This window comes from Hypomesus transpacificus, chromosome 15 (genome assembly GCF_021917145.1).
Source record: "Hypomesus transpacificus isolate Combined female chromosome 15, fHypTra1, whole genome shotgun sequence".
Taxonomy (NCBI): Eukaryota; Metazoa; Chordata; class Actinopteri; order Osmeriformes; family Osmeridae; genus Hypomesus; species Hypomesus transpacificus.
The window spans coordinates 7,937,485-7,965,415 of record NC_061074.1 but is presented as its reverse complement, the minus strand read 5'-3'; the positions used below and the strand labels follow the sequence as shown (position 1 = coordinate 7,965,415).

General features: G+C 45.8%; 3 protein-coding genes across 12 annotated transcripts in view; 2 read left to right on the top strand and 1 right to left on the bottom strand.

Moving 5' to 3' along the window:
• On the top strand, positions 1–8,408 carry tada2a (transcriptional adaptor 2A). Of its 2 annotated transcripts, XM_047036404.1 has the most exons (15): positions 2–452; positions 1,058–1,164; positions 1,265–1,324; positions 1,543–1,634; positions 1,771–1,928; positions 2,128–2,216; positions 2,882–2,954; positions 3,124–3,187; positions 4,073–4,116; positions 6,016–6,126; positions 6,591–6,662; positions 6,809–6,941; positions 7,232–7,275; positions 7,726–7,805; positions 7,927–8,408. In XM_047036404.1, the coding sequence occupies exons 1-15, from the start codon at positions 428–430 to the stop codon at positions 8,110–8,112; spliced, it is 1,338 nt and encodes a 445-aa protein (XP_046892360.1). In that variant the 5' UTR covers positions 2–427; the 3' UTR covers positions 8,113–8,408. The 2 variants fall into 2 exon arrangements, with proteins under 2 accessions (XP_046892361.1, XP_046892360.1); XM_047036405.1 differs by lacking the exon at positions 6,591–6,662 and having other exon boundaries at positions 1–452.
• Positions 8,409–14,517: 6,109 nt separating this feature from the next.
• Positions 14,518–20,729, top strand: dusp14 (dual specificity phosphatase 14). Its single transcript, XM_047035691.1, has 2 exons — positions 14,518–14,811; positions 18,784–20,729. The coding sequence occupies exon 2, from the start codon at positions 18,882–18,884 to the stop codon at positions 19,512–19,514; it is 633 nt and encodes a 210-aa protein (XP_046891647.1). The 5' UTR covers positions 14,518–14,811; positions 18,784–18,881; the 3' UTR covers positions 19,515–20,729.
• Positions 20,730–25,075: 4,346 nt separating this feature from the next.
• synrg (synergin, gamma) overlaps positions 25,076–27,931 on the bottom strand; it is a 30,004-nt gene continuing 27,148 nt past the window's right edge. For 6 of the 9 annotated variants that reach the window (XM_047035306.1, XM_047035309.1, XM_047035307.1 and 3 more), the window contains 2 exons: positions 27,663–27,695; positions 25,076–26,309 (listed from right to left, as the gene is read on the bottom strand). In XM_047035306.1, the coding sequence (XP_046891262.1) occupies positions 26,178–26,309; positions 27,663–27,695 (165 nt within the window). In that variant the 3' untranslated portion in view covers positions 25,076–26,177. The remainder of the gene's footprint in view (positions 26,310–27,662; positions 27,696–27,931) is intronic. The other 3 variants (XM_047035308.1, XM_047035310.1, XM_047035314.1) reach the window with 1 other exon arrangement.

Sequence of the window (27,931 nt, the reverse complement as noted above, 5' to 3'; positions counted from 1 at the left end):
GAGAGTTTTCAGACTCATATTCTGACTAGAATTATGAGTATGACAACGTTAGGCTAGTGTAGGCTACCCCCTCCCCTAACATGCAAATTATTTGTCCTGCCATCATGTGTGTTAGTGGTAAAACATTATAGAATATGCTGTTTTTGGTTTAGTTTTTAGGCAGTTCGAAAGCTGTAGTAAAAATACACCAATAGGCCTTTATACAGAACAAGTGCTAACTGAACTAAAAAGTGAAATTAAACCTTAGACCGGCGGAATCCCACTCCCGAACAGTAGGTGCCGGTAATGCACCTGATAATACCAGTACACTGGAAAGAAGAAGAAAAGAAAAAGCTAGTCTAGCTAACTGACCGCATATCAAGAGCCTTCAGATTGTTGTCCTTCTCTTAAACCTGATTACTGTAGCATCTAGCTACTAATTTTTCTTATGGACCGTTTGGCATCCTTTGGAAGTAAGTGCATGTGAAATTGCAAAAGAGACATTTAAAATAGAATAAAAACTACCCATAAAATAATAAAAGTAGTAAGTGTGTGAATCAACATTCCTAGCTAGCTAGCTAGCTAGCTCTACCCATTTCAGTGAATTAGCTGATAGTGAGTGGCTACCGAACACTGGTATGCATTTAGCTAGCTAGTTAGCTACCTTAACTAGACTAAGAAGATTTGGGTTAACTGGTAACCCAAAGTTTCTCCGCAGCTTGCGTGTTCCATTGTATCCGAGAGCACCCGTGCCACCAGTTCAACAAAATCACGAATATTTTTGGTAGCTAGGCTAGCCAGCTTACTAGCTTCATGATGTATGCATCAGTGAAAAAGTTGTTCATACAGCTTGCCTTGTTATGGTTATTGATTGTGCTGTTGCAATTGTGTTGTAGTTGACTAGTTACAGTATAGTGTATAACGTCATGGTTGGTTTATTGTTTGCCAGTCACTGTTTGTCTGTAACTTATCAAGTATGAAATCTTATGATCCTTTTCCATTTTACTAGTCACAGTCATTCACTAAGCCATCATGAGTTTGTAAATAGCCAACTCATATTTTTACAAATTTCCTAAAGATGATCCATTTGACAAGCCGTCTTGTCGAGGCTGCTCATCCTACCTCACTGAGCCATACGTAAAATGTGCAGAATGTGGACCATCACCGTTTCTACTTTGTCTTCAGGTCTGTTGGCTAACTTTTAGATCCAACTTTTTGATCCCAGAAATCTAGCTGCTTGTCCGAATCTCTTTCCTTTAATTGTTTATTAAATTATGAATTTCAGTGTTTCACCCGAGGATTTGAGTACAAGAAGCACCAGAGTGATCACAAGTATGAAATCATGGTAGGAGGAAGCATGCTAGTTATAACACAAGATCCCATTTATATATTTTCTGCTTTAATTTACACTATAGTATCACATTTCATGTCTCCCTATAGTAGATGTGTTGGGATAGTTGTAGTGCATCTTTCTTCGCATGCATACTTGCATTGTAGATATTTTAGCAAATCAATTTTGACTTCCACAACGGTGTACCGCTGACATGAAGTTTCTCCATATAGACCTCTGACTTCCCTGTGTTGGAACCTGGCTGGACAGCCCTGGAGGAGATGTCCCTACTGGAGGCAGTCATGGACTGTGGTTTTGGCAATTGGTAAGTAAGGGAATGCGCATATACACACACACACACACATACCTGTTGAGCAATGTAACCTATTGGCATTTGTAAACACTTTCTAGATTCTTCTCAGATTGACACCAAATGTTATTTTGGGATTCTGACTACCCAGGCAGGACGTGGCGTATCAGATGCGAACCAAAGGGAAGGAGGAATGCGAGGGCCACTACATGAAGAATTTCATCAACAACCCCCTGTTCTCCTCCACGCTGCTCAGCCTCAGACAGATGGAGGAGGCGCGCACGGCCGACAGCGCCATTCCTTTCAAACGTCAGTACGCACGCCCAGCATCGCTCCACTTGAGAACTGCACACTGATGAGACCCTGAAGTGTTCACTTCCTGGGCTTCATCCAAATACGATACATGCTAAATTAATTTGCCCTGTTCTGCTAATACATGGCGGAGGAAGAGATCATACCTGTCTTATGCACACAGGAAATTATACTATTTGTCTGTCTTTCATCCTAGCCACGGATGATCCACCCAGACCCACATTTGACTCCCTGCTGTCTCGAGACATGGCTGGCTACATGCCTGCCAGAGCAGACTTTATGGAGGTGAGGAGAGCTGTAACATTCATTGACATTTAGTAGACGCTCTTATCCAGAGCGACTTACAGTAAGTACAGGGACATTCCCCCGTGGCAAATGGGGTGAAGTGCCTTGCCCAAGGACACAACATCGTTTTTGCTCGGCAGGGAATCGAACTAGCAACCTTCTGATTACTAGTTACTGAGTTCAAGTTAACTCTTGAACTCTTGTACTCGCTGTGAAATATTTTACTGTTGATTGTTCTTCTACAGATACAGTCTTGCACTTTTTGGGGTTCATGTTGTTTTAATTTGTAACTTGTATAACTGCATGCTCTTATGGGTCTTCCCTTTGGCACTTGTTTAGTTTTTCACAATGTATGCTTCATGTTTTGGCTGCTTGCAATCTTTGGGTCTACCTCGTTGTTATGATCAATGACCTATGCTCTTTTGTAAAGCTCTCTCTTGGAAGTCGCTTTGGATAAAAGCGTCTGCTAAATGCATAAATGTAAATGTACAAGCCCAATTCCTTAACCGCTCAGCCACCTGACTCCCTTTCAACACGGGGAGGCCACAGGAAAACCAGACAGCATCTTCTAAAGTCTCCCTGTCCCTGTAATACCTGATGAAACACTTGAATCCGGTGCTCTCTCAGTGACTCATCCACTCCTGTTCTCCATTGGCCCCATCTAGGAGTTTGACAACTATGCTGAATGGGATCTGAAAGACATCGACTTTGTGGACGATGACTCAGATGTGTTGCACGGTGAGTTTGATCTTCCCAGGGAAAGAATGCTGGCTAACAGGAATACATTATGTGCATGCAGGCTAACAGGAATACATTATGTGCATGCAGGCTAACAGGAATACATTATATGCAGTGTACTTTTGACCTAGGAAATACATAATAACCTTTTTTTTCTGGTTTAATCTAGCTCTTAAGATTGCAGTTGTGGATATATATCATTCAAGGTTAAAGGAGCGACAACGCAGGAAGAAGTGAGTTGATCATTGTAATGTAATGGCTTTACTTCATCACTAGATGGCCTCAGATGTTATCTTTTTTCCGATGGCTGTCTTCTACAGGTTTAGCTTGGAATAAGCTTTTTAGGACAAGTCTAAATCAATAAAATTATAAATATTAGTATTTCTGTTAGATACTGTTAGATGCAAACTGCTGTCACCCAAATATGTCATTCCAGTGATCTTATTCCCCTCTACCTCCTTAGTCTATGGTAGTGCTGTCAGTCTATGATAGTGCTATCAGTCTATGAGAGTTCTGTCAGTCTATGGTAGTGCTGTCAGTCTATGAGAGTTCTGTCAGTCTATGAGAGTTCTTGAGAATTCTATCCCCAGTTCCTGTGGAAACCCATCCATCAGTAAATCACCATTAACGAGTTGTCGCTCCCAGAACTCTCTGGTATGGCATGTAGTGCAGCTGTGCTATGTTAGCTGGCTCAGGCCACTAATACCCCCGGCCCCTCACCCCCCACCCCTCTGAGCCTTCTATTGGCATGCGACCTGTCAAGATGCCCCCTAAAGATGGTAACATGGGCTTAGGCCCAGAGCAAGACTCCCTGGTCTGGAGGCCACCAGGTTCACAGGTGGCCACAAACACCATTTGCTCTGTTTCACCGCCACTGTGTCAAGGCGTGTGGTTTCACCCCCCCCCCCCCCCCCCCCCCCCCCCCCCCCCCCCCCCTTTCCACTTTCATTTTCACAGAATCTAATTTGCCATCGATCTCTGCTGGCAGGTATCCGGGGGGAGGGGCTTATAAAGGACAGAACCAATGATCTGCTGAATCTCGTTGGTTGCATGAAGTTTTGAATTAAGGACTGTGTAGCTCGGTCCAGTCCTAGCCTAATGCCGTGTGTGTTTTGCAGGGTAATCCGGGACCATGGACTGATTAACCTGCGCAAGTTCCAGAGTGAGTGTGTTCCGGAGCCCGGTGGCATTCCACCACCAGACGGAATATGAATGTTGTGTTTCCATGGTTTCGTCCGACAACTCTGTAAGCAATAATCATCACCAGTGACCTATGTGATTCCAGGGGGGACTGGAGTGTGGTGACTGACCTCATATTTACGATGGAGGCCCAAAATAGCCCAGAGGCCCAGCTTGCGTGGCCCTGCATAATCACTTCAATATGAATAGACCCCTGCGAAATGAACACTGCAGGTTTAATGACCAAATAGATTGGAGATTGGAGTTGTTATTGATCCAGTCCTCTCCTCCTGGGTCAGGTTTCATCAAGACTGTTAACGTAATCTCGCCAATGCCTTTGTCTTATTCTAGCTGGTTCGAAAGCCAGAAACTCTTCAAATGTGTTCCCCAAATTGGTTCCCTCTTCTTCTCTGACAGCTGTGTGCTATCACCAGAGCTGGGTGCTATCACCAGGTGTTGCCCTATGGAATAGGCTGTGTTTCGGGGGGGTGGAAAAGGACACCCTTATGTTTTATTTATCCATCCACCAACCTCCATCCCCTTATCTGTGTCTCTCTAGTCTTTCAAGACAAAAGAGAAACCAGAGTTGCCAGCGGAGCTGCAGCCTTGTTGTCATGGAGACTGCTGAATGTGTGTGTGTGTGTGTGTGTGTATTTTGTCCGCATGTCACATGATAATCGAAGCTGTGTCCAAGCCCGGGTGGCTCAGTGTCGTGCCTTGACTGATGTTATTGCCAAAGGCAGTTTGACCAACATTACCATTGCCCTTGTAGGGCATCGTCCCATCTCCAGACCACCGACTGCAGTCCATCGCTGTCACGTTGACATAGTCTTCTGCTATGTTCAGGAGGAGATTAACTCCATAGTTGTTGTGTTTTGTTTTTCCTCTTCCTCCTCCTTTCATTTTATTTTTTTTGCTGCTGATCTATTTGTGTTTCATCAGTGGGCTGTTAGTCCTTCACACTTAAACACTCTTAGGTAGCCACGTGCAGGACCAACAATTCAGTCTATATTTGAAACTGTCACTTTACCTTACCTTTTAAATGTTGCCTTTTTGGAAACTATGTGGTATGGATTATGCAAACAGCTACTGAAACTCGAAGACAGACATCCGTGTACCGAACACCAAATAAACTAATCTTTCATGGGTGGCATGTAGAGAGTTTGGCTAAGGTGTAGAACCTCTCCCCTCACACCCCCCTGACAGCTTTCCATGTTGGATCCGACACACTGCCTGTTACTCAGCAACAGTGGCGATGCTTTGAGGCACGAGCTAGCACAGACTCATGGGGGCGGAGACGCGTATGTGTGTGTACTGGGGGGTGGGGGGGTGGGGGGGGTGAATGAGTTCAGTTCTGGTGAAATGCCCAATGTAGGCTCTTTTACCCATTTACCAGCCACAGCAGGATGTGTCTGTTGTTTGGGTTAGATAGGCGACTTTTAAAAATATTTCCAGGCACTTTTTAATCCCCACCCAGTTCTGTTCTCCACCCAGTCCTATCTGCCCTGAAATGGAAATATGGGTTATATAATACAGCTCTCATGTTATCTAATTATAACATGTCTCATGTTATAATAACATGTCTCATGTTATAATACAGCTCACATTTAGTCATTTAGCAGACACTTTTAGTCATTTAGCAGACACTCTTATCCAGAGCAACTTACAGTAAGTACAGGGACAGTCCCCCCGAGGCAAGTAGGGTGAAGTGCCTTGCCCAAGGACACAACGTCATTTGGCTTGGCCGGGAATCGATCTGGCAACCTTCAGATTACTAGCCCGATTCCCTCACCGTTCAGCCACCTGACTCCCTTGTAGATGTTATCTAATGGCTCTCCTACCTCATGCTTTCTGTTAAATTGTGTGTGTGTGTCTGTTTTAGTTCTAGAACGGCGCTATCCAAAGAAGGTACAGGACCTGTATGATTCTATGAGGCGCTTTGCCAGGGTCGTGGGTCCCATGGAGCACGACAAGTTCATCGAGAGTCACGCACGTGAGTGTTTTGTCTTGTGCACACGCGTACAACATGTACAAGGACTCTTCTCACAGCACTCGAGTTTCATCCCGTCCTGGTCCTGTACATTCCAGACAGCGGCCGGTTTATTTTGAGTCATAGTAATCTCGTCGCCATGGTAATTACTCTGTCAGATTAGCTGCTGCACTCCCGATGCAGAAGATCGCGTGACCGTCTTCCTCTGTGTGTCCTACGTGCGTTCTGGAAATGGAAAGAGGAAGACATGTTCTGTCAAAGACCTTGCACTTTGGGCAGGTGCTCCGATAAGGCTTTTCAGTTGTCACAGCTGAACTAGTGTCTGATGTTCGGCTTCGACGTAGGGAAGCACTGATCTAAAGAGTCGGAGAGTTCACGTGTCTCTCCTGTCCGCCTGCCTGTCTGCTTGTCCTCGGCAGAGATCGGTCGGTCTCGTCCTCCTTAACGCAGCGCCTTCTCTCTTCCAGTGGAGTTTGAGCTGAGGAGAGAGATCCGCAGGCTCCAGGAATACAGGAGAGCAGGGATCCAGTCCTTCTGCAGTGAGTCTGGCCTGACTCACTGTCACTGTCTCACCGCCTAGCTATCCCCAGCCACAGCCCACTCTGTTTACTGAGCCCGCCTGCTGCCCTTCCAACGCCCCTTGTTTCACCGTTGTGTTCCCCCCCCCCCCCCCCCCCCCCCGCAGGTGCCAAAGTGTACGAGCGGGTGAAGCGTGTGCGAGAGGAGGAGCGCAGGAAGAGGACCATGCTGTGTGACGTGCTGCAGTACATCCAGGACGGACGTGCCTGCCAGCAGTGGCTCAGCAAACAGGCCGCCATGTAAGACCCCGCCTCGGGCCCGTGAGATCCTCCAGCACCCTTAGCTTAGCCTAGCCTAGCCGGTCACGCAGCCCTCTCCTCTTTGATGTAGAGCCTCCCTTATTAGTCCCCCCCCCCCTCTCCTATTTCTGATGTTTTTTAAGTTCCCCCAATTATTCCCCTTGAAAAGACAAAATGCAGGCTTGTGTGATGATTCACCGTCTCTTTAGACTTGAGATCTCAAAGTGATTAACTAGTGTGTGTGTGTGTGTGTTCCTGTAGTGACAGTAACTTTGTCGTTTGTCACACAGTGACGCTGGCATCACTCCTGTTGTCACGACCATCACCACATCAGGTAAGGCTTCTCTGGACCTCTCCTTTCCCTCCTCTCACTCGCTGCCTCCCTCTAGACCCCCCTTCCCTTCTCCTGCCTTCCCTCTGTCCTCCTCTCCCTCCATTCTCTCTTTTCTTGGCATAGCCTGAGGCACAGTCAAGTTAATGTATTCGGAGAGATGCTCTTCCATAAATATTCTCAACAAACAGAACCGCCATGCATATTTATGTTTGGCCTTTTCTTCCCTGTACTTTGTGCCATTCCTTAACATTAATTGTAACAACAGGACACTGTAAACACGGTCCGCAATCGCCATATTCACACAATTTTCCCTTTGTAAACATTTGTCTACCTAGACAAAAGGATAAAGATGATTTTGTAAAACGACGTCGTCCGTCAAGCTATTTCAGTTTGTCTTTCAGAGCACCCTGTTAACAGCTGTTAACACCCCGTGTGCCGGCTCTTCCTCAGCCACAGGTAGGAGAAGTGCCCCTCCCCTCAACCTGACTGGCCTGCCAGGGACAGAGAAGCTCAACGACAGGGAGAAGGAGGTACGGTACTCGGGCACGCAGGGACCGTACAGCAGAACAAAAGCCCTTGGGGGCTTTGTCGGCGAGTTAGTTTTGTTAACCACGAGAGTTTGAGTGTGTGATGGTGTCTGTGTGCCCGCAGCTGTGCCAGGTGGTGCGCCTGGTGCCAGGGGCGTACCTGGAGTACAAGCAGGCCCTGCTGAACGAGTGCCGGCGGCAGGGAGGCCTCCGGCTGGCTCAGGCCCGGGCGCTCATCAAGATCGACGTGAACAAGACGCGGAAGATCTACGACTTCCTGATCAAGGAGGGTTACATCAACAAGGCCTAGCGGGCGGACCGGGGGGCGGGGGGGGTACGGCAGGGCCGACCAGCCTGTTCACCACCGCTGTGTTTCATGCCCATCTGGCCGTGGTGGAAACATGCCTTTGTTTGTGTGTGAGGAGCGTTGCCAGTCTTCGTCCGTTTACGGTGTCAATTCAGGTGTCACGTCTTGCCTTGTATATTTGTTTGGTTGGAACTGACAAGCAGTTGACTCTGTACAGACCCTGGTTGTCAGTTACTCTGGAGCCAATGTGAAAAGAGGATGTATTTATTTCTCCAGCAATAAAATGTTTGTGTAAAGTGCTTGACTCAATATATTTTAGACAAGTTACTGGTAGAAAATTGGTATCCAATTAAGTCACAGAAGGATGAATAACATGCAAATGCATAACTACAGTAAATAAAACATGTGTGTATATATGTATGTCACTAAATATCTGTCCTTGGACTTAAGTAAGCTGTCACACCACAATGAAACCATGGAGACAGGTGATGTAAGGAGTGGGAAGGGTCAATCTCATCATGTCAATGCTGAGTTGACCATGTCAGCATTTCCAAATAGCCATTACAGGCATCTTGTTTAGCTTCAGGTGCTGTCTCTCTCCCCTCCTTCTATCTCTTATCTCCCTCTCTCTCAACCCCTCCTTACTCATTCTTTCTCTTTCCAACCCTTCCTCCTTACCCCTCTCTTTCTCCCCATCTCTCTTCCCTTCTCCCCCCTCTCCATCCCTTCCCCTCTCTCCTTACCTTTCCCTTCTCTGCTGTCTCTGTTGATTGAGCTGGCGTGATGCGGGAGAGCTATGACTAATCCCAAAGCAGGCAGGCAGCCAGCCACTGGCCTCAGACGGGCTTATCAGAGCGCCGTGGAGCATCAGCATCAGCCGTTGCTAACAGCCTGATGAGAGCTCCAGATCCCACGTTTGATGATAAGGGGACGACGGCACTGGAGGAGGCTGGGAGCCGGAAAAGTGGGCTCAGGTCTGGAATGTGCTCTGTTCCCACGGGGATGGGGAAGCCAGAAATTCATGTTATGTTTTACCTTGTGAAGGATCTTGTTTTTATGGTAGTAGAAGAACATTTTATACAAATATATTATAATATATATTAAAAAAAATTGTGTTTTGCTGCCGTTGAAGATGTTCCTACTATACATACAATTTCTTAAGTCCGTTGCTAAAGTTTAATCCCTCCCCCTTGGTAATGTCCAAGCCTTAAATATGAATTCATCATTGCGCCACCATCATACAGAGCCTAATTCAATAGAAATCCCATACTATGACCCCATACTATTCAGGACGTAGCAAAACATTGTAAACCCACTACCCCACAAAACAACTTGTGAGGTTGTGGATGTGAGGGACAACTGTTGAGCTGTTTCGCTGCGAGGGGCTGCGTCTGACATGTGAGGGGCTGATCGGAGCTGCAGATCTCGTTGCCACGGGGACACGTGAGTCGGTCTCCAGCAGAGATTCGAAGGCCACCTTCTGGTGAGAAGATGGAGGAGTGACGATGAGGTGAGAGCTTCAGATAGGTGTCATGGGAGGGAAGTCAGGAAGGCGTTTACAGTATCAGGACATATGAAGCCTGGATTGTTTTGTATCAGTCTGATGGATTGGGAATATACATCTTTTTTTTTACTGCGTTCGTTTTCTGAGAGCAATAATGGAGAACGCACATTGCAGATGGACAACAAACACTGTGGATGTACGCATATGTACAACCACTCACCCACTTACCCAGTTCCTTGCACGGTGACCCCTAAACACCCAACACATGTAGTGGCACGCCCATCTCTTTGTCAGTCTGGGCTCGGCCAGTGAGGCAGAGCCAGCAAACAGAGCAGATGTTGGTGTCAGTGCTCTGCATGTGGGTAGACGAGTGCCATTTCTCACCTCACCCACACGCTCTCTGCTCAGACGCACTTGAACCTCCCTCTTTCCCGCCTCCCTCCCTCTCCTGCAGCAGCTCCCTATGAAGGTGAATGAGACAGACTTCCTTTGAAGGAAACAATACCTGTGTTCATTTATTTAAGTGCCACGATAGGGTAGTGTCGGATTATGGATTGGGAACCTCATTTGAAGACTATTTGCATTAATGATACTTAACATTTAGGTTTGTTGGACTATGTTTCCGTTGCTACTCCATGTGCTACACACACGCATATTTTTCTCATGTTTGTGAATCTATAAATACAGTTTATCGGATGACGGCACACAGAGACATTGTAAAATGTCAATTCAACCTTTCAATGTGGTTGTTTGCTGCGATCTCTATGGTCACACAGAAGTATTTAAAGTAAAAGTAGTTTCCTGAGGGAAACTATTGGTTTAAAAGCAGACACTTTTCAGTGTATTGATTTTCAACCTGAGTGTTTTTCAATGAAAAGGGAAAAATACATTTCCTTCCAGTTGGCAGGGTAAACAAACCCATGCTTGGCATTTCTCCCACAGCTCCTGTCTGTGGTGTCCTGCTCCGCCACTAACCCCAGCCATTGGCATTCCCTCCTCCCTGTCTCCCTCAGCCATTATTGCCAGGCAGTGATTAACACAGAGGTGAACCTGTCTTCCATTGTCAACACGCTGGGTTTCCTTGGCAACCAGGTCTCTGGCATTCTGGAGCTGGAGTCTGAAAAGAGGATTGGCTATCTAGAGGAGGGGGGAGCCGAGAGCAATGCACAGGCGCATGCACACACACACACACAGGCACTCCTCCTCACCCTGTTGCTCATGCTCATCTGCCGGGCAGAGGAGTCGTGACTAACCAGAGCAGAGCGCAGAATTGAAGTCTGCTGTACATTTACATTTATATTTAGTCATTTAGCAGACGCTCTTATCCACAGCGACTTACAGTAAGTACAGGGACATTCCCCCCGAAGCAAGTAGGGTGAAGTGCCTTGCCCAAGGACACAACATCATGTGGCACAGCGGGGAATCGTCCGGCAACCTTCTGATTACTAGCCCGACTCCCTCACCGTTTAGCCATCTGACTCCCAAGCTGTAGCGCTGACCTCCTCCCTCCCCTCTCCCCCTCCCCCCCCATCTATCCTTGTACGTGCTTCTCCTCACTAAACAGCTCATGCACAAGAGCAGGCTGTTTCATTCCATTTTACACACAAAGAGACACATCTATCACTCAGTACATTTGCTCAGCACATGGGCTATTACTTGTAAATGTTTTTCCATTATTTTTTTCTTCTTCATAAAAATTATTTTCTTTACAAGAAAAAAACCCAGTTAAAGACGAAGCGTGACATTGAAAGATGCAACCTTCACCGTGGCTGTTTGAAGCTGCCCTGGCATGGCAGGTCTGCTGTTCTTGCGAAGCAGCAAATGTGTTTGTCTGATGTGGGAGTTGTCTGGATCAGAGTGACAAGGAGACTCCATGCAGAACACAGCCCGCCCGCCCCCTCACATGTTGCCACAGCAAACACTCAGATCCCAGGTCTATTTACTGCTGTCACAGCTGGAAGGAAGGAGGAGCCTACAGGATCAGTGCTTTATTTAGCACCCCCCCACCCCCACCCCACCCCCTGAAACGCCAGGACCTGCATCTCCATTCTCCATCACTGACCACAAAACACTTACCACACGCCTCGTTTTGCCACCTCCATGCCAAAGGGCGGATCGCATCGATGCACTCACCCCCCCCCCCCTAACATGAACGCCAGAACAATCTGCAGTGGCTCGCTCAAGTTCGGGCAGGGGTTGCAAGGCTGGGTGAGGAGGGGGGGGGGGGGGGGGGGGGGGGGTAGATCTGCCAGGAGATTTATATGGCTTCATCTGACTTCATTCAATTTCACAGGGAATAATCAGCAATCAGAGTACTATCAGTGTGAAGAGGCCATGGCAGCCTGGAATGTGTGTGTGTGTGTGTGAGGAGGGGGGGGGGGGAGGGAGGGAGGGGGGGGAGGAGGTCGAGAACAGGAGAAATACCTCAGGAGGAACAGGTCTTACTCAGCCTGCACTAAAGCCTCTTGTACCAGTCCTTCTATTTCTGAAGTAGCTCTTGCGCCAGGACTCTGAAATGGGTGAGCTGTCATGTTCAACATTCCTCCATGAATAGTTTAATTAGATAGAACCAAGCCCTAATGCCATGGATTGCATTCTTAGTTAGAAGGATTTCTCGTCTTCATCGACTAGCCGCGCATTACCATTCACAACCAATATTCACACGGTCACTGAAAGCCGGTTACAGTACCCCCTTGTGAAAATATGCCTGTGAACCGCATCTGTGATAGACAGAGCACCCTCTTGGTCATAAGCAAACCGTCTGGGTCGTGTGCTGCAGTTGCCACCCACCCAGTCGAGGCAGGAGGAATGAGGCTACAGGTGAGCCGTGTAGTTGTATGGGTGACAGCGTAACTGCACATGTATTTTAAGCCACCCCTTGCAGACGGTAGAACCCCTATTAAATAGCAGCATTTCACTGGAATGCTTCTGACTCATCTGACATTTCAGACTCACTTCAGTCCCTGTTCCCTGCAGCGTCTCTCTCTCCCTCTCTCTCTCTCTCTCTCTCTCTCTCTCTCTCTCTCTCTCTATGTCTCTCTCTCTATGTCTCTATCTGAGGTTCAGCGTCTTTCATTCTCTATCTATTTCTCCCCCTGCTTCCCCTCTCCATTGCATTTCACTTCACCATTCATCTCTGTTCTGTTGTCTGACATTACAGTGTGCTCCACTGTCACCCCCTTCGCCCTTCTTCCTAAGAATTCAACTAGCGATTTGTGACCAACGGTGACACACACTGTGTGGCGTAAGATTACATACCTGTCTCAACAACATATCCTGCATGGAGAAATATGACACATACAGACATTCTACACAGGAAAGGTAGAGATACCAGAACGATGATGGGTTCTCCATTTTCTATCTCCCAGTCTCTGGCCCTGAGCTATCTCATCATGCCTCTCCACAGGTGTGTGGAGTGTAGCTGTAGCACAGGTAGGTCCCAATTTGTTTCCACATGATTGAGTTTGGTGCTTATTATCGTGGAACATAATTAGCAGCGATTCAGGCCTGGGATTAGATGTTTGTGGATATGACAATATCCTACCCTGCAGGATCTCTTTTGAATCGTATTAACTTTAGCAGAATGCTTTGACAACGGCTGTGTTTGGATACCGTACGTCACAGGGGTTTTAATGTGGATTTAGTGCATTTAATGCAGCTGTTGACTCCATGAGTTCTGTGCTTGTTGCTGGGGAATGGCTGCTAGGGGTCATGTATGGTCAACATATCCCTGGGATGGCATTAGCACAGCTTGAACTTGGGCAGTAAATCAAACAGCTTACTCACAGGCAGGAAACTCAGAGGTGTGCTGAATGAGAGCCAATGGCCAATGTGAGCCATGGTGGCATGTTACTGTCCTCAGTGACATGAATATTAACTTGTTTTTGTTTTTCTTGTTGATGTGTTGCCTCCTGTTGAAGCTGCATAAGGTGTTGTCGTGTTAGGTGTTATGCTAGATTCCCTCTATAGAATGTCTGAGGAACTATCTTTAGGATTTGCCGGGCAATGATAAAGCTCTTTGTCATTCCGACCATTGTTTCTTGTTCCATGTCTCTGGGTTTGATAAGTGAAAGACCTGTAATTTGAGCACATGCCTACCCTTCTGGGGGTTGGAGGAGTGGGGTGGCAGGGGGGGGTGTGTGGAGGTGGAAGGTGGAGGTTCGCTTCAGCAACCATTCATAGTCATCCCATACTGTTTCCTGTCCACGGTATCAGGTGTCTCTCTGACCTTCTTGGACTTTGTTTCTTTTGAAACTCTGTGGGCCCGAGGCACTAGCTGTACTGGCAAACACCAGGCCATTGTGTGACCCGCATGAAACAGCAAGACATAAAAAATATTTTTGCTCTCTGTTGCCTTTAACGCGTGGCCCGGTACTGACCTGCAGCTGTGACATGGTGTGATGGGAGGCAACAGTCCGCCAGGAATTATGAATTGAAAAATATATATTTTTACATTTCTATTCGTTTTTTTGGGGGGGCCCCTGTCAGTCAGGGCCCATTGGAATTGTCCTAACTTTACCCCCCTATATGGCGCCCCTGCCAACAGTTAAGTCTTTTTTTTCATATGACTGCTTTATTTGAAACATACCTCTTTGACCGAGCCAAATAGTAACTAACAGGCTACTAAGAGCTATAAAGATGATAGAACTGAGTCTTACCAAACGCTTATGAGATGGTGAGGGGGCAGACATAAACATAATCTGACAACAGGAACGAGTTCTCTAAGCCCAGACTCCCCTTTACCATATTTTCAGTTACTTACTTAAAATCGGCATCATTAACGTTTCGCTAACATTCACATCAAGAAAGAATGTAGCTTGCGATTGAGTAATATCATGCGAATGTACACATTGTGCAGCATCTCTGTCAGACAGTAGGGTACTCATGGGTTGTGTTTAGAGGGGAGGCGCTTCAGAACGTAGGTTCTAGCCTCTGTACCGAAAATGCTCCTTCGCTACACCGTTACTGGAGAGCGGACGGATGCGCGTGGAATTCTCCCGCTCTTTCGGCAGTAATAATATTTGCTTTCTGTCGCTTCGTCTTTCACATTATATGTTATATGCTAGGTCTTGTTGACCACCAATCTTTTATTTGTATAATTGTTTGGGGTTTGACTTAGCAACCACATGCCCGGAGTGGTGCGTGCGTAGTAACGCGCTTGGAAAATCACCACCTCAGCCAAAGTGAAGTGAGGTTTGGTAAGTTATGTTCTCATAGTTTAGAGTGGATATGGTCTTTGATTGTGTGTACAATGTTTATCAAATCTTTAAGATAGGTTGGTTACTTTTGGAAAAAGTACCATCTACACTACTGTGTTTATCAAAGAGGATAGTAATGTAAACCCTAAAGCTCAATGGAAAGTGCTTCGAACAGACAGCGCATGCAGCAAGTGATGTGCAGTATTTGGCTAATTCAACATAAGACTGTATGTTACTTAAACGAATATTTTGTGTATCTCATTGTAGCCAGCGAATTTGTTGATGAGATGTTCAAGCCTACACGTAGGATAACCTTTATAAAATAATATGTGATCTAGCAGTTTAATAATTACCTTCGTTTAGGATACCTTATTAGATTGAATAGCCTATTATGACAAGCCTGCTTTTGATGATGGATACACAGAGAGAGAGAGAGAGAGAGAGAGAGAGAGAGGAAGAATGATGAGGAAGAGTATATTCATTCATAAGTAATTACCATGTATGAGACAGGCATGGGAGCACATACAATACTAACCAACCGTCTATGAAATAGACCACCCTGCTTTTCTTATCTTTCTTAGCAGACACAACACAACATTCAACATGCATATGATGAATGAATCACATCAATTGTGTGAAGTGGCATAATTCTTTTGTTGTTGCATATAAACAACTAATTTTAGGTTCATTTGAGCAGTCTACAGATTATGGCCCCGTTTTCCTTGTCACATATAAAAAGCTACCTGTTACACTGTTACAGTAATAGCTCAGGAAGAAATGTTTTCTGCAGCCAGTCCTGCCACACTGCTTAAATTCTCATTCTTATGTTTATATTTGTATGGGTCTCCACAGAATATCCCAATGTGCATATAGAAGCAAAAATGCTATATATATATATTTTTTTTAACACAATACAAATTTAGGAGACTACACCAACCTTTTTTGTTTGTTTTTTATCCGTGAATGTTGTGCTGCTGGCTAGGTAAGTAAGCAAGCTGCTCTGACCCAAACAGTGCCAGGGTGTTGGACTGTGTGAGATACAGTCACCCACTGGCATCCGCAGTGAGGTGCAACATGGTCAGTGTGACTAGCTAGCACCTGATCATTGGTCTAACAGGAAGATGCCACTCTGAACAAAACACATGCAGGGACCTAGCCCTTTTCTGTCAGCATGCAGAATTTGTCATCCCCACTTTATAACAAATTTCATTGTAAGGCTGTTGTGTATCATAACTGAAAATGGTTTCTCTGGAACTAGTTTATGCGGTTAGACCAGTATGCAAGCTTTTTCAATGTGGACATTTAAGTCCAGGATATTTATGAGCTAGGTTTACAAAGTATTTTGTAGGTCAGGGTAGTTCTACTTGTGTATTCTCAGGGGTTATACAGTGTAATAAAAATAGATATTAAACAGATGGCTCACAATTGTGCCACTGTTTCAGCAGCGACATTGTGTGTCCTGTCTACAGATCTATTTCTGTGGGACTTCAGCCATGCGAACAGTTCATTTCAACACCACTGTATCGGAGTTATGGTTTACTCGAGAGCAGATTGTTCAACAGTGCAAAACTTACACCCTTCTCTGTTTCACTTGGACCAACACTTGTTGATTCTGGCATTTTCCGTGTTTTCAAAACACACGTTTGAAAGTGGTGTGAGTATCAATGAGCTGCTAAGCCTGCCTCACGAGCATAACCCCAGATGAGGTTTCCAGCTTTAGGAGTGGGAGAGAGCGGCCGCGTTCGCCTCCGGTTTCTCCGCAGGTGGCTCACGTTCCCAATTCCAGCTAGCAGAGGAGGAACCGGAGCCCTGCGGAATCTCCCCGGGCAGAGAGAGAGGAGTGGAGATCTGTCTCGGAGGGTCTGCGATGAAGGTCTATGTGATGACAGGTCACAGACGTGCACTCTGAGTGATGAGCCCCCGTGTTTGCCTTGCAGACGCACAGTACAGATGGGCCAAGCCCCATTGCTGGGTTTGAGCATGGCGAGAGGCATTGGCACGCTTTCGATCTCGTCAAGCCAGCCTTCTCCAATCTCATCCTGATGATCCTGCAGAAATAACCTGCAGAGCTTGTCAATTGACTGGGAAATATTGCCTACGCCTATAGTCGGTTTGTAGGTAACAGCCTCGTGCATGGCCTCATTCCCTCCTCTTCCACTCCTCTCCATGCTCTCTCCCTCTCTTTCTCTGTCCAGGTCGGGTATAAATAGCCATGTGGACGCAGCGAGTGTCAGCAAAGACGGAGCCGTGACACCTCAGCACTTTGGTAGAGGGGTTTTAGCTTGGCTCCTGTTCTGCGCTGCTCCCGTCGCTACCCTGATGTGATGGGCATCACTGTCCAACACTGTCCAGCACGTCACTATATCAAGGGTGCAGTTTGTGTTTGTCTAAACAAAAAAACTAAAAAAGAGAATGTCATTGCTTTATCATTTTCTCTTTAGATTGTAAGTTTGAATATGACAGCGGAGCAGGTGTCTACATTCATTGACAATCTCTGTGTTGCTCACACACTGCAGGTGTTTGTGTTTTTTTATCACCAATGGCAACACTGGAGAAGGAGAATGTGGAGTCAGCTGCATCTAAGTGTGTTCCATGGCAACCATTTCATGTCTGAACAGGCAAGGTGCTCAGTGATTGGCAGCCTGGGAACTAAGGGACTTCCTGTCTGGGCTGGGAGGATATGTGAGGATAGATTTCTTTGCAGCTTGCATCCACAGGGAATGGCAAACTGTATTCAGTGCTGTGGAGAAAAGGCTGGGATGAGAGAGATGGACAACTTGCTCCATCTGGGGCAGGATGGGCTTATTGATGGAAAAGCAACCTTAGACCCAGGGGAGGGACTGACATTCCTGTTCACCAAAGCACAAGGAGATGTTCTCTAGCCGTCATTAAAAGCTAAGCTCTCTGCGAAAAAAAGAAGAAGAAAAATCAAGCTTTACCTGTATTTTCCCAGTGTGACACAGTGTGTGTGTGCGCCCCACAGTGCCTCAGGAATCAGCCAGGGCTTTAGAACGACACTGGGTACGCAGGTGTTTTCTGCACAGACGCAGATTTAATTCATAATTAATGCGTTTCATTTGATGTGTGTGGGCTTGTTAACCAGACTGTGACAGCGAGATAGAGAGATTGCCCCCGGGGGGGCCAGTCAGCAAGGTGTGGATGACGTACGAGGAGTGCACCAAAAGTGGGAGCTGGTGCCGTGAAGCTCCAGGGTCTCCCTACGAGTGTGCTGTCCTAATGCAAATGGATGAGACATCCAGACTATCAGTGAAAGAAGAGAGTAGATGACCCCAGCAGGAAGTGTGTGTGCACTGTGGGTGACGGTGACAGAGGGAGTATCTGTGTGTGTATTTATGTGTGTATTTGGCAGAGGGTGTAAGATCGCAGGCTGCTGTAGACACGACCGGGGGGTAATGCTCTGCTCCCTCATGCTGTGGAGTCTTGGGTATCAATAGGAAAACACAGTGTCAAATTAAACGAGGCCAAACATATTTTACGTCCCATTACAATTAGTGGATACACTTTGTGCTCTTTTCATTTGAGACACATCCTTATTTGTGTTCATGGAGATAGGATGGTGTACCATTTGATTCACCTATGTTTCACTTAGATGATGGAATATACATACCATCATCAAAGAGACTGTAGATTCTCTGCAGACGTGTTTCATCATTGTCCTGGACAGACTGGGTTTGATTAATCAGGCCTGAGCCTAAAGCCAAGCCCTGCCAGACAGACAGCAGTCTCCCTGGGCTGGCAGATGGATAACATGGTATTATATTTGCCAGACACAACTGTCGCAGCACAATGCCATCCAAAAGGAATCTACTGCCATTATTTGTTGACTCACTGCAAATAGCTTTGATGGCACTCTCCCAAATTATATAATTGTGAGAGAGCTCATCGTTAAATTGTGTTCAGTTGCTTACCATATTTTGTCTGAAATTAGAATCTGTCCCTGATTTGTTTCAGGTATAATTTCCTGTTGCACGATGACTTCAGGCTATTGAAGAACATCCTGTTCGTCCTCCTGTCTGTTCCACACCCTCTCACCAGCCTTCTCTTCTTCAATGGGGTCCCGCAGCCAAGGTTTCTTCCACCACCACCACCAACCCCACCGCAGCTCCGTGGTGCCAACGGCCATGCCCAGGCTCCTCCAGGAGAGCAGCAGCCTGCTGGGGGGCATCGCCCAGATCACCCCCAATCTCTTCCTGAGTCGGGGCAACGTGGCGTCCAACCGCAGCCTGCTCCTCTCCAAGGGCATCACTTGCGTGGTGAACGCCACCATCGAGCTGCCCAACTTCAACTGGCCCCACGTGGAGTACGTGAAGGTGCCCCTGGCCGACATGCCCCACTCACCCCTCTCCCTGTACTTCGACAGCGTGGCCGACAAGATCCACAGCGTGGGGCGCAAGCGGGGGGCCGTGCTGGTGCACTGTGCCGCCGGGGTGAGCCGCTCCGCCTCCCTGTGCCTGGCCTACCTCATGAAGTACCACCGCGTGTCCCTGGCCGAGGCCCACGCCTGGGTCAAAGCCCGCCGCCCCGTCATACGGCCCAACGGCGGCTTCTGGCGGCAGCTCATTGAATACGAGAGGAAGCTGTTCGGCAGGAACTCTGTAAAGATGGTGCAGACGCCCTACGGGGTGATACCTGATGTCTACGACCGGGAACGTAGGAACCTGGTGCCCTACTGGGGTCTGTAGGCATCGTCCCCCCTTCGTCCCCCCCATCGTCCTCGCCACAGGGAGAGGAAGAGAGGCAGAGGAGGGAGGGAGAGAGCTGTGGTCGATTGTGTTGTCTGTCCAGGCTGCAGGTTCATGCATGTTCCCCCGGCCAGAGATGCAAAGTGTGAGTGTCTGTCTTTGTGAAGCTTAATTAATGAGTTCTGGTGCTTTTGGATGGAGGAAGTCAGATCAGTCACCGCATTGCAGACTGGTTACTGGTGCTACCACTCTGCACTGCACCCAGCCCACCCTTCTGTCTGGGAGACAAGGCCACCTCAAGCTAAGTATGGCGTGGACCAGAGCAGCGCCCGGATCACAGAAAGGCATGGCACCGCGATCAAGTACCCAGACTGTGATGATGGCAGCCGTGCTTGGACCCCAGTTAGCAGGAGCGTTCTGGGAAGGTGTGGGCGGCGCTTAAAGACCCAGCAATCCTGACAGTGGAGCGACTCGCTGAAGTTCTTTTTCCCGACGTAACGTCACGTGATGGTATTGTGCCAGTTTTGCTGTTGTCTTTGATGTAAGGGGCGGAAGTCTGTCTCAATTTATGGTAGCATTTACAATACTTACAACTGTACATAAAAAATAAACATTTTGACTTATTCTCATAAAAGTTATTTAAAGTCATGAAATATATATGGGAAAAATATGGAAATAAGATGAGGTGTTCTAGTGCACTTTAAGATATAAAAAAAAGATTAAAAGATTACTATATTAAGATATAGTATTATTACGATTTAAAACTAGATATTAAGATTGAAAGAAGACTGTGCAGAAGTTTGCTATTATTTGCTTTGTGCTGTTTAGAGAGATGTCTTCCTCAAGCTTGAGGACAATGGTGTGTCAAGGGGCCACAGGGGGACGTACTTTTAATGACCCTCGTCTAGATGATGTCTTAGTGAATGAAGTTCTGAAAAAAACGAGTTCAAGCAAGAATTTAATATCCTGTGTACTCTCTGTACACTTGGGGGCAAGAGGTTGTCTGAAATTATTCTCCTTTGCAGACACAAAGCTTTTCTAATATGGCAAATATGACTGTAGCAGATAACCCTGTCCACGGCACAGGCATTCTCAGCAGTAAGCCAAGCTTACAGGAATTTGGTTTTGTTTTTTGCCCTGCGGCAATGATATTCCAATGTAATAAGTTAACCCATGCTACTGTTTGTGTTGAAAACCCGTAAAAAAAATAAAACAGTTGACTAATATCCTTTTTTTTGTCAGTCAATACCTAACATTTACCTGAATACTGTATATATAGTTGTGAATCAGTGATATTGATACTTCAAAATGTCACCTTATTGTCTCATGCAAGGAAATATCTCTCGGGGTGTCTTTCTTTGTCAGTTCGCTAGGAGACATGTGTTGCGGAGAGAGAGGTCGCACAGTAAATTCCACAAAAAAGTCTCATGTTCCACAGATCCATTTGCCAAAGAGATGTCTTCAGATGTCAACGCAGCATTCTATCATTCTTTTTCATTTGTTGAGGCCACATAGCAGCAGGCTGACAGTGATGACTGCTATCGGTCTTCTGCTAAGCCTGGTAAAGGATGTCCAGAATAGCTTCCACAATAAACACCATTACCCACAAACACTGGCTTCCTCTGATGACAGGCCAAGCATGATGGAAATGCCAAAGGTATTGACACCTTCACATTAACCAAATGACACCTTCTGCTACATCCTCCTAGACTGAATTGAAGCTGTGTGCATACGTCTGTGCATCACCATCCCAGGGTGTAGTCTGTCTACCCAGGGTAAACACATCATTCACCTGCAGCAGGATATCACCATTCATCTCCATGCCAGTGAGCAGGGTGATTTACATCGTCCTGAGTGTTCAGGGTTCAGGCCATGCAGATCAAAGTGTTGTGATGAACTTGGAGGAGACATCATTAGGAAGCTTCAACTCAACAGGAAGCAGACAGAGCCACAGTCTGGTGCTCACTAATCTGTGCCCAGTATCAGAGACAGAGATGGCAAAAGTACACACATCCTTCACTCAAGTTGACAGTACAGGTACTCATGTTTAAAAAGATTCATAATAACATAATACAAGTGTGACAACAGTGTAAAAACAGTAATAACAACATAACTACTAGCTTATGTTTGTTGTGTGTGATGGCGGAAATGAAAAAAGAAACGCAATGACAATAAATTATATTGATCATGCCACCAAATACAGAATAAACTCAAGTAAAGAGCTTTGTTTGAAAATGTAAGAAGTAGAAAGTAAAGATATTTGGTTACAAAAATGTGAGTGAAAGTCAAAAGTGGTCAGAAAAAATATTAGTAAAGTAAAGTACTGATCCAAGAAAAATCTTACAGCTTTTCTCGATTGCTATCGATTGCTAACACACAAAAATGGTATGTGTAAGCCATCCTCACAAAACCATTTAGCCAATTCCCAGCAGAAAGACCATGTACCCCAGTCTTTAAACACAATTGACAATTTTTGACACATTTCTCAGGTTCATTCACAATTCTTTGCAAAAGTCTAAACACACCTCCCACTTTAAAACACAACTGTCACCATTATGTCAATCAGAAAACACTGTCGTTTGATAAGTAAACTCAAACCAGCAATTCAAACACCCCAACCAATTATCCATGTGTAAGCACTAACAAGCAAATATACTCAACAAACAATCAGGGGTTTGGAATGAATACAAAGGTAAGCTCATCTGTGCTTTGAAATCATGGATGCAAATATCAGAGGAAGAGGCAGAATTGTCAGAATGGGAGGAGGTGGACAAGGCAGAGGCAGAGGAAGAACAATCTCAAATGAGATCCTTGCCACACTATGACAGAAATCCCTTAGACAGAACAACCTTCTCCAAGCCATGGAAGAAGCTTGTGTGGAGTCTTGTCAGGGATGGCTCAGGCAGTCAAGGGCATTTTTCCCTGCTGTTTGGCTAGAGAAAACAGTGCCTGTGATGTTGATTAAAATCTCTGGCTTGACCCTGGTCAGAGACAGGATGCTGACCTAGAGTGAACAGTACTGTAACATACTCAAGCCCAGTTACCCAGGTGAAAATGCTTTGTTTATTTCCTTGTTTTCTTAGCTTTTGTTCCCCAAATTACAATTTACAGTAATTAATTTGTGTTGCTGACTATAACAGTACTACTATTTGTATACTGTGACCACAACAGAACCAATAGCTCAAAATACAATTGCTGTATAATGTAAATAGAAAATGAACATCATGTGATATTTGCCATTTTTATGATTTACATCATGTCAACTCATGAGGTGGAACGTATCTAAAATTCAGGGACACGTTATGGTCAATGGTTCATGAAAACCTTTTTTCAATAGTGTTTTCAATTCCTCCCAGCAGTGTGTAAAGGGTATTCAGAAGGTTGATTTTATTTGAGGACTTTGTGTGTATTTTGAATGCAAAGTTAGGTTTATACGACAGATATGGTTTTGACCACAGTGTTTGATTTTGGGTCAAAAGTCAAGGGTTTGGCCAAAACAGTGTAAATATGAATATTTGGAGAAAAACACAGTACACGTTCAAGAAAATGTGTCTTAGCAATCGAGAAAAACTGTAAACACTGTACTTTGTTACTTACCATCTCTGGTGCTTACATAGTATATTTTGCAATACAACAATTTGAATACATATGTTGTGTTATCAAACGGGCACTCAAGCAGGAGAGGGTGAGGACGCACTCTGTAGGGCGAAACCTTGACAGGAAATGAAAGCTACAGTAACCTTGGTAACAGTCAGTGAGGGCCAATGTGTTCTTATTGTTGAACACATCTCATGAGTTGTCGCTAATGAACAGTGACTGACTCAACGCCCTGGACAAATTGCAGCAGTAATCTCTGAGATGACAAGCTGTATGTGTAGACTCCGTACTAAGAAGAATTTCAATAATGACAATTCCCAAACCAAGAGATCTCAGTCATTCTATGCTTCTGCATAAAATCAAAGGTGACTTTTGTCATCAGAGAAGAGAACAGTGACGTGTGTTGCAGTGCGAAAAAAGACAATTAAACTAAATAAATGATTGTCTTTCAGTGAGGGGTTGAATGAGTTTCACTCGTTGTTTGTTTCATTTCCTGTGGTCATCCTCTGACTCATCTGTCCCCATCATTCCTTCACAGTGATTGGATGCAAATGCTCAACCCCTCCTGTCAGTCCGGATAAAGACAAGACTCTGATGCGGAACACTGGAAGCCATTGTTGTTGTCTTCTGTTTTATAATGAATAATTACACAGTGAGGATTTCTAATGAATTCAAGCAGGTCATTAAACTGTCAGAGGGATCATCATTAAATCAGAGAGCGCTCCTCAGGATGGACGGTGAAAGTGTAGACCCAATCTAGCCAGCGCTGTCTTCAAACGCTCACATTTGACCAGGCTTCTGTGAAGAGAGATGATAAAATGCGAACGGTTATGTGGTTTTCTTCAAAGCAGCAGGTCTTGTAGGCTACTCTTCTTTGAATTCCTCTCAGAGTACTTCACTCCGGTTTTCTCTAGGGACCTGACTGGGTCTGTAAGACTACAGGTTAGCCTCAAATATGTGTGGAAGCATACTTGCTTTCATGGCTAACATGTCGATTGTTATGCTTGTCTGAACTCCAGACATAAATTCAGAGTATTTTTTTTTTTTACAAACATCTGTTGTGAGATACTCACTTGAGAATGAGGGTAAAGGCAATTATTTGTACCTTCAGAAGTGAAATAGTTGTCTAAAATCGATAAAGTGATTGACAAGAGGCATGAGATATGAAAGGCCCCAGGGCTGAAGCAAACCAATCAATATGGCGGCACCATCACTGCAATCTCTGCTGCTATTCTTTAGGGCTGATCATTTGATTCATGGCACTGCTGACGATAAGCATGAAAATTACACATCAAGACTGGCATATGGGAGGGAGGGGGAAGGGTGGTGGTGGGGGGGGGGGGAATAGGGTGCAGCGATGGCCTGCATTTCAAATGTACACAGCCTTATTCGGTAATTGATTTGAGCGTTTGTAATTTTCTACAATCCCAGAGCTCTCAGTGAGGCGAGGAAAAAGGAAATCATTTTCAGCGGGATGTTCAATTAGGGAGTGGTGAGAGATAAAATGAACGTTGGAGAACACACACCTGAGCATGGGGAGAGACAATGATAATGAGACTAGTTCCGTGGAACCTACAGACGGGCTTGTCTGATTGGCTCTTCCCCACACATCCACCAGCTAAAGCCCAGCAGGCTCGTCTGTGGACAATTTATTCCATTTTGTCAACAAGTGATGGAGATGAGGTCTCCTTGGCCTTAGCAATGGAATGCTACTGGGCAAAATAACAAGAGAAAATGAGAGACAATCTAGGTCCATTTGGAAGTGGGCCTTGAAAGGGTACACTTGTGTGACATTCCTGCATTAGGCTCTGAACAGGCTGGTCGAGAAACCCTCTGCGGTCATATTAGACGACTCGCTTCATCCTGCCCCCACAATTTCTATGGTAATTCAGACACACCCTGCATTTTCAGCGAAAGATGACACATAAAAACAACAGATGAGAGAGGTATAGTAATAGTCTGACTGATGGAATTTCAAAATTTTACTCATTTGTTTATGTACATGTCACTTCACATTACAAGACTACAGTACCATACTGTAATGAACACAAAGTGCTGATGCAATAAAATTCAGAGTTGACTTCATAAACATTCCCTTCAGAGCTACACAGACACAACAAGACAAACCTACAACCAATAATCATTGTTAAAAAATATGATTAAACAGTGCAAAGGACATTCTAAAGCAGTTAATCACACAATCCTTAAAATGGTAAATATGACTGCCTTTCAACACAGCACTGAATCTTCTAATGTTTAATTAAAGTCTTTGAAAAAATAACCGATGAAAGAATGTTACCAGCCATGGAATATCCTTTTAAAGACCCCGGCCATTAAAGTGATTCAATTCCAGCAATATGATACTACAGCCCAGATTAAATAAAAACCAAAGTAGAAAAGGCAAGAACAGTCTCTTTCTTTACTGAGCTCCAGCATGAAAGAAAAACATAGTAACCAGAGATAGGAGGGAAAACTACAGATGGCGTTCAATTTCATTCAGTCTCTGGATCCCCAACCTCAGTGTATACTACATTGCACAGTAATAATAGTCTGACTGTATCGAAAGATCAATCTAAACTGCGTTTTGTACAATAATTTAACATTCTGTGCCACTCTACGCCACAGTTTTTTTTGTTTAACTTTTCCATTTTATTTTCCAATACTGTTAAGTTATCTCAATAAGAAGCTCCATAAATATTCATGTCAACTCCCGGGACCACCCAGGAATAACGTGTCACATACATGATTTTATTAATAACACATTAAGTTACAGATCAGGCTTTCGCCTTGCCCTTGAATTTGTCCAAATATACTTTTTCTTCTTCATCACATTCCCCCACCGTACTTCAAATCACTGGAGCAAATGGGCTCCTTACAGAGTAGGAAGGATAGAGAACATTAGATAAATAAATAGAGGTTCTCCAGTGACTGCAGAGCCTTCGGGGGAGCGGCTGTGTTCTCCGGCCTTCTAAGGTGAGAGGTTGCGTGGCGGTCAGGGAGTCTGCTTCGCCTCCTCGACGGTGATATTTATGTGCCCCCGTTGCCGTGGCAGCGGCGAGGAGGCGTTCAGAGCAGGTCAGGCAGGATGAGACCTGGCGGTTTGGGCTCCACGCAGTTGATCCAGAAGTTGGCACAGCTGGCGTGGTACTGGTGGCCCCCGTACAGTAGCTTGAAATTGTCCGTCTCCGAGTTGAAAGCCTGAAGGGAGAAAAGGGTGCAAAGGTCAACGCAGGAGTGAGTCAAGGAATGAAACCGGGCTGGGTGAAGATATCTGGGCTGGAGACTGGAGGAGTTTCCTCCTCACTAAGAAGCACAAACAGAGGTCAGCGTGAAGCCCTGGCTGTGAAGATGTGACGCGAACGTACTTCAATAAGACTTTGTGCTCACCGGCTATCAGTGGGCTCAGATGGCTGAGCGGTTAGGGAATCGGGCTACCAATCAGAAGATTGCCGGTTCAATTCCCGGTGATGCCACATGACATTGTGGCAAGGTACTTCACCATACTTTCCTCAGGGGAATGTCCCTGACCCTGTACTTACTGTAAATCGCTCTGGATAAGAGCGTCTGCTAAATGTGAGGCACCAGCTTGCAGTGGAGCTGGAGATAAGGAGATGCTAATGTGTGTGTTATGCAGTTTAAGAGTTTGCATTCCCAGGGAAAAATATCTGAACTGAGGCTAGAGAGAGAAAGGAGTCATGTGTGGTGAATCATATCCACCCACACACAGATGGAGAAATGCATGCTCTCTCTGTCTTACACAAACCCAAAACCCTACAAACACACAAACCTGCTGACTAATGACCTGCGCACGGTCAGTTTACAATACAGAGGGACACCTGTTGAGGCTTTCGCACAAGGACTGAAAATACACCCTCTCTTTTTCTCACACACTTCGATTTCACAGACTAAATGTATTCTCTTTCAGTTCCTTTGTGCCTCAACCCACTTCTCTCCTTCAAACCTGCACTTAAGACTGCCAAGGCTCACTGTGCTGGGGAGAGAGAGAGCAAAAAGAAAGAGAAAACACAAAGAGATGCCCCCACCTCCTCCTCTCTCTCCCCCTCCCTCTCCCTCCCTCCCGCTCTCCCTCCCTCCCGTCCCCCGACTCATCCCTACACTCCCTCTCGTGCCCTCAACCTCAATTCTTCCCTGCATAGCCGTGATCAAGTGCAATTTAACCATCAAGCGGCACAAAGCCATGGACAGCCTGAGCCAGACTTTAGGGGAGAAGAAACCAATATCACTCCCGGGAGCTGCAAACGATGTGAGCTTGAGTTACTCTCAACGAGATCGGTGGAAACGGAAAAGGTCAGCAACATCAATCCCCCACAACCTATGCTAAAGTATTTCAAGGTCGGTGACGTGCACAAACATATCCAGCAGTGCTAATGATCCCCAGCCACAAGCGGAGCCCCCATCTGTTAAAGCCAGAAGCAGGGAACTAGGAGAGGGAACTAGGAGAGGGAACTAGGAAAGGGAACTAATACCTACATAAGCTCCCTAGTGAGGAATACCGGGAGGCAAATAAAGAGCGAAGCATATTAGCCTTACCCTCAACCTCGGGTCATTCTCTTTAGCCAGTGCCTGAAAGTAACATAAAATGAGTCAGCATATTCTGGTTGTAGTTAGCATCCTGAGTTAGCAAACCGGTATGTGGGCAGAGGAGTGACAGCCCGAACTGACAGACAACATCCCTTTCCAGAAGCATCCAAGCTGCCTAGAGTGAGAGAGCCCCTGGTCTCATCATCCTCTCCTCCACCCCGACACTGCTGCATTAACTCAGGGATGGGCTGCTGTGCCACAGATCTCCAGACTGTGCA

Coding starts and splice junctions, on each gene's coding strand:
- tada2a (XM_047036404.1), top strand. CDS start 428: ATGGACCGTTTGGCATCCTTTGGAA. Junction 453..1,057: donor CCGTTTGGCATCCTTTGGAA/GTAAGTGCATGT, acceptor AATTTCCTAAAG/ATGATCCATTTGACAAGCCG. Junction 7,276..7,725: donor CACGACCATCACCACATCAG/GTAAGGCTTCTC, acceptor GCTCTTCCTCAG/CCACAGGTAGGAGAAGTGCC.
- dusp14 (XM_047035691.1), top strand. CDS start 18,882: ATGGGGTCCCGCAGCCAAGGTTTCTTCCACCACCACCACCAACCCCAC.